This window comes from Asterias amurensis, chromosome 11 (genome assembly GCF_032118995.1).
Source record: "Asterias amurensis chromosome 11, ASM3211899v1".
In the NCBI taxonomy this organism is placed as follows: Eukaryota; Metazoa; Echinodermata; class Asteroidea; order Forcipulatida; family Asteriidae; genus Asterias; species Asterias amurensis.
In genome coordinates this window covers 1,836,743-1,845,329 of record NC_092658.1, presented here as the reverse complement: position 1 = coordinate 1,845,329, position 8,587 = coordinate 1,836,743, and the positions used below count along the sequence as shown (strand labels likewise).

General features: G+C 38.5%; 1 protein-coding gene and 1 long non-coding RNA gene across 2 annotated transcripts; one reads left to right on the top strand and one right to left on the bottom strand.

Moving 5' to 3' along the window:
• Nucleotides 1-619: 619 nt before the first annotated feature.
• Nucleotides 620-4,657, top strand: LOC139944568 (uncharacterized). The gene is made up of 5 exons (XM_071941616.1): nucleotides 620-792; nucleotides 1,587-1,653; nucleotides 2,233-2,388; nucleotides 2,842-2,975; nucleotides 4,230-4,657. Exons 1-5 carry the CDS (start codon nucleotides 691-693, stop codon nucleotides 4,329-4,331), a joined length of 561 nt encoding a protein of 186 aa, XP_071797717.1. The 5' UTR covers nucleotides 620-690; the 3' UTR covers nucleotides 4,332-4,657.
• Nucleotides 4,658-4,847: 190 nt separating this feature from the next.
• On the bottom strand, nucleotides 4,848-8,396 carry LOC139944569 (uncharacterized). The gene is made up of 2 exons (XR_011786978.1): nucleotides 7,309-8,396; nucleotides 4,848-6,739 (listed from the first exon to the last, which is right to left on the bottom strand). It is a non-coding gene; the product is annotated as an uncharacterized lncRNA (long non-coding RNA).
• Nucleotides 8,397-8,587: the final 191 nt, after the last annotated feature.

Sequence of the window (8,587 nt, the reverse complement as noted above, 5' to 3'; positions counted from 1 at the left end):
CACAATATTTTATACTATCAACCTCTCCCCATAACTCGTTAATACCAAGTAAGGTTTTATGTTTTTAATCATTTTGAGTAATTACCAATAGTGTCCACTGCCTTTAATAAATGCTATGTTTATTACTTTGTAATTTGTTTCGTAGATTTTGTGTGGTTCAATGCGATGGTGGTCGGTGTATTCCTTAAAAAAACTCTTCTTAAAAAACGTGACAATTTGAAATGATTGCCTCTGTTTAATTGGCAAATAACAATTATCATAAAAGTATTGTTTCAAAGATGATTTATCTTCCCTTAAAAATGTTTGCACCCCCCCCAAATGTTGTTCCCCCTCACGTGTTAAGCACAACTTGCCATGTGACGACGATGCGTTGCCAGATTAGGCCATGATAATTTAAAGTTATGTTTCCTTCTCGCCTTTACGTAACAATCAACAGGTGCTCATATTCTCATCATTTCATCCACACGTCCATCATACCATTTTATGCATTGTCAGGTGGGTTTAAACATAACCTTTTATCAACGGGTCCATACTTTAATCAGATTATGTAAATTATTAGATATTAAAACTAAATCCCAAGATAACTTATAAAAACTGAATCACACCCGGATAGCCAACTTAACAGACGCAACTGTTGCCAGCCTGTAACGCCATAACTTCGCCGGAGTTTGTCGCCAGTGCACACCAATCATGCTCAGTCTTGTATTTTTGGCGGTTTTGGTCGCAGGCAGTAATGCCTTGGGGACCGTTCCAGAGCTAGATGTCGGCCAGTATGTCGGACGTTGGTATCAGGTAAACGAAATTAAACCTCCTTAAAAATCCGTCCATAAAATAATTTGTTGCGGCTGCGAAATTGATGCTAAGCCACAGGTTTAGATGCCATTCAACATGAAACATTTTCTTGTGAAGTCTCTTACGACTTTATATATATGTTTTAAACTAACGGGCAAAATGACTTAATTTCCTAATTTTGTTTTCAGCTGAATATCGCTAAACGATTCCATGTTGAAGTTCGTACATCGAAGTAAATAATATTATGACATTGTTTATGGTTGGTAATCGAATTCACTGCAATATGACGCCCACTTTTGCTCTTCCCTGTCGGGGAGGGTAAAGCATGTAAGCATAATAACTTGCTTAGCACAACATTTTGCTTAACCAGAAACTGGTAACCAGCCAAAACTTTACAAAGTCTACATTGTTGCAAATTGGTGCCCCGATCATGTTGTGCTTAGCAAAGAAATTTGCTTCTATAACTGACTAAACCGAAATAAGGTATTGGCAAATTAGGGAGACCGCCAACAGGGCTAGATAGCCCAGCCGTCGTTTCCACCAAACTCTTCCTAACTTAGGATTAATCTTAGGACTTAGGACGAGTTAAGTTCCGTGTCCGAAGACGTAGGATGATTTGAACCTGTCCTAAGTTAAGACGAGTTACTCGTTCTAACTCGAGATAGGATTAATCCTAGCGTTTCGTGAAATCGGCTGCAGTTGGTACAGAGCGCCGGGATATTAATAATTTGTAGGATTATTCCCGCTCCAGTCAATTTACCTTTGTTTAACCCCGAGTTATATTCTTTCATCAGATGTACACAAATGGATGGACGAATGTGTTTTCCAATCTGCAAGATCCCGAATGTGTCACGGCTGATTGTAAGTAACCGAACAAAAAACACCTCGAACAGTCATGACGTCACAAATTCGCCATTTTTATTACAAAAAAACACGCATATCAGAGCAAAATTTCTGCCGAATTCTGCGCTTACGATCACGATACGTGCAAGCGCCAAGTTTCTGCGCTAGCCTTGTAAGCGTAGTATAGAAGGCAATAGACACTATTGGTAATATTACGCAAAATAGTTTTTAGCAAAACCGCTTACTTGGTAACGAGCAATTGAGAGATGCAGATGGTATAAACATTGTGAGAAACGGCTAACATAACGTAGTTTTTGAGAAAGGTTATTTTTCACTAAAATAATAAAATACTTCAGCTGAAGTCTTTTGCGAAGAACCAGTGGTTTTCTTACATTAGTATCTTGTAACTTCGATGACCAAATGAGTCTAATATTATTTTATGCATATGTTGTGATACACCAAGTGAGAATACTGGTCTATGACAATAATATTACCAACGGAGTGCCTTTAAAGCTACCCCTTTAAAACATAACTCACAGCAAAGTGTTTCTAATTGGATTATTGTTAATAAACGTTCTGGTCTCTCTTTGTTTGCAGATGCAATAATAAATGCAACTTACATCTCGGTGTACAACTACAATTACAACCTGGAGGGAGTGGCGAATGGTATCGCTGGGTATGCTTTCCTTCCTGACATCAGGGAACCAGGCAAGCTCAAGGTCGCCTTGGATGGTGTACCAGTTGTCGGTGACTGTAAGTGTCTTTCAAAAAATTAATGTGTTTCTGATATTATTATACTTCTATGTTTTTTGCAAACTTATTGATTTTGTAAAGTGGCCTTCTCGTATTTTTCCCCAAACATTACTGAAGAGGTGTTTTTACACAATCGAAATTAGTCATTTGTGGTCGGTTTGGGGTGCGTTGGGGCTAGTCCGTTGGGGGCAGAAAAATTAGGGCAACTTGAATTTTTAAGGAGGGGGGGGGGGGCATCGAATAAAAGCAATGAGTTGCCACAGCACAATTACACACTAAACCGTCGTTCTCATTGAGCTTGGCGCAGTGTGAACATAATTTTAGAGGAAAACTGTGGCAGCGGTCGGGGGGGGGGTACGTTCTTACTGTTCACCCCGGATTGATGACAAATGTCTTGTTTTATAACATCTGTGTCAGTCATACTGACATGAGTTTATTTCTTCTGTCATTTAGACTGGGTATTTAAGTTGGGCCCAGTAGTCAACGGTCAATACGAGTACAGTTTGATCACAGACGGAGCAGATACAAGACAGCTTTTCGTTCTGGCCAGGAACCCAACACAATTCAACGCCAAGTATGACGCTGAGGTAAGTTTATAATATTTTAAGTAGATTTCATCATGTGCCGTGGCAATTTCTAAGGGGGCTAAGCAAAGTTGTTTCTTTTTCTTCTTATATGTTGCTGTACAATTGGATTCTAAATTTTATGTATTTTTTGTATATTTGACGAATAAACAATTCGATTGAATTTTACCGATATTTGAAGTGTGAAGGTAGTTTTTTTTTCCAATTTACCTTAATTTGAATCTTGTCTCTGTTGCCATGGTTTTTTGAACTGAAAATCACAGACATTGAAAACTTAGGCGTAACTTAAACTGTTTGTCTCTGGCCTTAGGTTTCAAATTATTGTTTTGTTTCTCTCTCCAAAATAATTAATCTGGCTTCATAAAAGGGCGTTTTACCCCAACCATATTGATATCAGAACCCTGATCAGTCAATTTCGATAAATAATTCACCAATTCATTAAGGCAGATAGGGATTCAGAAAATTAATTTAATAGTAACTCTTAAATTTGCATTCAATTATACCAGTTACTTTGCAATATCTTTAAATTAATATCCATAAAAAACACTGTAACATTAATTGTTTCTCCTCCAGTTTTCAAGAAACCTAAAATTTAAACTAAAGCTGCAATTTGAGGATGACTTTCTTAATTAAAGTTTCCGAACAAGATCCCAAAATAGAAAGCTTCCATTCACACATTTATGTTTAAATAGGCAGCTTTAATAGCAGTCTCGGTACAAAATTTAATTGTAATATTGGATGATAATCTTTCAAATTCGTCAAACTAAATGTCTTGAAAATAACGTTACTTCAGTGGGAGCCGTTTCTCACAATGTGTTATACTATCTGCAGCTCCCCATTGCTTATTACTCTCTTAATGTAAAAGAGTGAAAAAACACTCTTTGAGGAGCCATATGAAGGACAACTCTTTTCGAGTGGTCTTCCACTCTTTTAGATTAAAGTTTGCATCTTTTTGAGTGATTTTTCACTCTGTCCTGGAGTGAAACCCCTCAAAAAGAGTGAAATAACCACCACTCTTTTTGAAGAGCCGTACGGAGGACAGCTCGAAATGTAAAGAGTGGTGTTTTTCACTCTTTTACATTTAGAGAGTACAACGAAGTTTTTATGCCAACAATTATTTTGATTAATTACCAATAGTGTCCAGAGCCTTTAATTGAATATGTATGGTTGGGTTATAGTCATGTGAGCTTTGGTGCCACAGCAAACCTCACCCAGGTAAAAGTTTTTAATTGATTGAACTTTAAATCAATGTTACAGGTGCAGGAATACATCACTCTAACTGGATTCACGTCTGGTCTGAAGCAATACCAGCCGGTGCCTCAGGTACCAGAATGCAAATACCTCACCCAACCTCTCTGAAGATGGTGACACCTGAAACAGAAGAAGAAATCACACAATTATTGTTTATAGCTTATTTTCAAGTACATCCTAAAATCATGATAGTTTTGACATCTTGGGGACTATTCTGAAAGACTTAATACAATGGAAAATCAAGAACCAAACTCCTCTGGAGATTGAGTATACATTTCTGCATTATTTGCAAGCCCTATAGTTTTTTTTTAAGCAAAAATATTCAAAGACACTTTTGGGGTTATTTTTATTGTTTTGATGATCATTGTTTTGATGTCTGTTGTTGGAATTTTGCAAGGGAATGAAATAAAACTGCAATCGCAGAAGGAACATCATACATTAATATCGTTTTCTTTTAAAGTGTTTCTAAAATTACAATGAACTTGTAATATATTGGTTTTGATCTAATAAAGATCACATGGTGTTCCCTCTTGGTTATATATACTTCCAAAGTACAAAGTTTGAAATCCTACATAACTTTATTGTTGTTAGGGTTAGGGTCAAAGGTTAGGGTCAAAGGTTACAAAAAATTGTATTTCATTCATATCTCGCAACTTCAACGACCAATTGAGCCCAAATTTTCACAGGTTTGTTATTTTATGCATATGTTGGGATACACCAAGCGGGAAGGCTGGTCTTTGACAATTACCAATAGTGACCAATGTCTTTAAGAGGTGTGGAAAGCCAAAGGATTATGTTGTGTCTGCCCCAAATGTCTAACCTTAATCTTACCCGATACTTCCATTGCTACACCTTAAATTACCCACCAGAGCCTCTTCGTATTTTACCGCCAGCAACGACGACAGAGTAAAACTTAGTCTTAGTTCAAGGCACTTCGATGTTTGAATTTGGATTAAAATATACTTTGTTTTGGCCAAAACTACAATGAGAGCCTTTGAACCAAGACTAAGTTATACAAAACCAAACTTTATCATGCCAAATTGAACCTGAGTAGGGATATGGGTTAATATTCTTTGCTAGGCCTAATCAGGTAACTTCTAGGCCTGTTGAAAGTCTAACCCATCATAAAACAGTACCTTAGAGTGTGTAGCTTTCTCACTGAACGTCTCAGCATCATGAAGAACATGACGTCAGAGTTGTAGATTTTTAATCTTGCATCATGCTGACGTCATCTTTTCCATGGTTCAATTTTCTCTTGATTTTTTCTTCGCTAGCTAGATTTGAGCGTGCAGCGCACAGACATAAAGAACTTAGGTTCTTTATGCCTGTGGTGCAGCGCTAATTGTCCATGCAGTTAGACGATCTTATAAAGTTTTAGGGAAATTTGGACAGAGAGGTGAAAAGTTTATTGCAATTTACCCCAATTATTGAATAAGGACCCTACAAATGTGTTTCATACAAGGTTCTCTTTAAATAATTATATGCTCTTTTTAGTTTCTGTATTTCAAAGGAAGGTTAACTGCTAGAGTTGATTTCTCAATTTCAAAAAGTATGGTTACAAATATTGAGTTGCTGCTATATATTTTACATTTTTTTCTGTAGGCCCTGTGTTACTATGTTTGTATTTAGGAATTTGTTTGAATCAACTAAATTTTCTTTGTATTTTCAATAAGAGGAGAACTATTTACAATTATTAAAATTTGTAGTTATATTGGGGGGGGGGGGGTCAGATTACAACTTCCTAAAATACCTAAAAGGTATGGTTTTGAATACTCGCTATACACTAGGTTTTACGAGTTTAGATCAGTAATCATGACAACGTGTAGACCATGTCAATCATTGACATCAACTGCCCAGGAAAATTTCGATTGACGTACGACTTAGGCCGTGTCCGAAACGGTGATTTTGGCTACAGCTACGGCTAGATCAGCGCGTCTGCCAGTGTTGAAGAATAGGCGCTAGAACTAGCCGTAGCTGTTAGCCGAAGTCGTTGTTTAGGACACAGCTTAGACTTAAAGCATCACTGGCTATGACCAATTGCTACCAGGAAACCTATGAAACGAACAGCCATGTTAGCCTATTGGTTGACGTCACCAATGACAGAAACAAAGACATTACTGGTAAGAAATCACCTGTGTAGGAAAATGAACCTGCTACTTATTTGGGGTGGAAACTAGACTTGATTTCAAGTCTGAGATCGCGGTTATTCTTTTGCATCTCAGCCACGAACAACGCCCCTATAGATTAGCTATCACGAGCCCTAGCGGCTACAGGACGACTATAAAGCCACGATCAAAGACTTGGAATCAAGTCTAGGTGGAAACGAGTTAGCACTCGTACCTTTACGATGTCCCCAAGATCTTGTCCTACCTGTGTGGAACTCCACATCGTCAGAAAAACCACTACCACACACCCCAAAGAAACCTTCAACTTCACTGACAGCCAGAATCTTCATTACAACACATTCCATGGAAAACTACAGCTTCATAATCGGACAGCAAAGTAGTGGCAAAGTCCTGAATTGCCGAGGGAAAAACAATAAAAAATGAACTAGCAATTATGTTACAATTTGATCTTCATAAAGATTACTTGTTTTTCTAAGATTGTTTTTTTTATATAAGGTTTGGATGCAAGACGTTGATGCAGGTTTGGTTTTCTACATCTGTCACAAATCCTTCATTATCCAATTACCAAAGTGACGATTCAGAAGGACGATGCAGCTAAAGGGATATGACAACCAACAACTTTTTTCTTAGTCCGCAAATAAAAAAAAAGGGTTCGTCCAGAATTTAGTAAACAAGGCCTTATATTCCAAACAGTGCGCATATCAAACTTTGCTTATCCACTTTGACCATAGATTTTATTGCTATCCTTTTTTATGTCTTAAAATCAGTTCCCCTTAATTTAATTTAAATGCAGAGAAAAATTCATTATCCCGATACCACTTTTTCAATCGTTATAAAATAAAATAGTATTTAATTTACTCAAATGAGATATCACTTTTTGTAAAAACAGTGAAAAAGTGGTGGCAGGACACAAAAAGTTGTCCCCTTTCAACCCCAAAATTGTAAAAGAAAATACGTACTGTTCACTTGTGTGTGGCAAGACAGCCCCGGGTTGAACGCCGCTGAAGACCGGGGCGCCTACACCTTGGACCACTCCGAGCTGCCCGTCCTTCAGCATCAGCGACTCGGTCATAGAGAGAGGGGGATGTATTACATCGTGCTTCGCGGAGCTCGCAAGCAAGCCAAAAACTCAACAGGAAAGCGAGTCCGTTATGGAGGGTGTGGCCCGGCTCTCTTTCAGTTCACTCGGGCAGGGGTTCACCGATGGAGACTAGAATTCTCTCCCCGGAGCTTTCAAAGCTACGCTCGCATGCTCGACATCGAAACGAGACATTCCCCCAACAAAAAAGGCAATCATTTTGTATCCTTAATCAGCTATTTTTAGTGACTTATTTGGACTAGTCTTTTCATTTAAGAAACGTGAAGTAGAGAGCCAACGTCCAGCCCCAGCCAGCAGTCCCGCGTGTGAGAATGGAGTATTCGTGCCTTGCGTCTTCAACCATGCTCCCCGCTGTCCATAAACCGGCATGGCCCTTCTACTAGAAACCACGATGAGGGAATATTATAATAGGGCTTCGCAGCTAGCTCAGGCTCCCGTCTACCTGTTGGAAGCCCCGTACCAAACGCACTCGCTTTGAAAATAAATGGCAGAGTGTCAAGCCAGAGCCCCAAGCCGACCCCTGGTTTAAAAAAGGCCACTTGTCAAAGGGCATAGAATAACTGTGGTAAATCTGCATAAAAACCCATCAGTCCAATGTAACGGTCGCTATATTGCTCAATTCCAGACCAAAAGAATGCACCTTAACAAACAAACACTTTTTGTTCGCTTGAGCTTGCTCAGTCAAGACGCAACTTCTAAACCCTTTTGTTTAGGGAATAATGGAAGTGTTTCTGGCAACTACCCAGGAGTAAGACAGAGTTAACAAAATGTGAATAAATACTTTTACATCTTAAGATGCAAAGGAAGGACATTTATATTTTGGACCTAATTCAATTCCGAACACCCCTAGACCTTGCAGACCTGTACAGAAAAAGGGGTCGTCCGTCGAAAAAACGGAATTGTAGACATGCCTTTTATTTTTAGTGTCTGAACCCTATTATAACAACATCTCTCTGCACCTTTGTCTTCAGGTTGGTTAAAATGTGATGGGGGGGGGGGGCGTGGATGGGCCGTGGGGTGCATTTAGAGGAAATATTTCATATTTTATAACTGAGTGTCGTTTATTTTAAATTGTTTAGTGTTGTACTCACATTACCTAACAAATGAACAAACAAATAACCCAACAAACAAACAAACAA

Bases quoted from the DNA above. Each gene is read 5' to 3' on its own strand.
- LOC139944568 (XM_071941616.1), top strand. From the start codon at position 691: ATGCTCAGTCTTGTATTTTTGGCGGTTTTGGTCGCAGGCAGTAATGCC. The intron at 1,654-2,232 runs GTAAGTAACCGA...CTTTGTTTGCAG, and splicing joins CGAATGTGTCACGGCTGATT to ATGCAATAATAAATGCAACT. The intron at 2,389-2,841 runs GTAAGTGTCTTT...TCTGTCATTTAG, and splicing joins TGTACCAGTTGTCGGTGACT to ACTGGGTATTTAAGTTGGGC.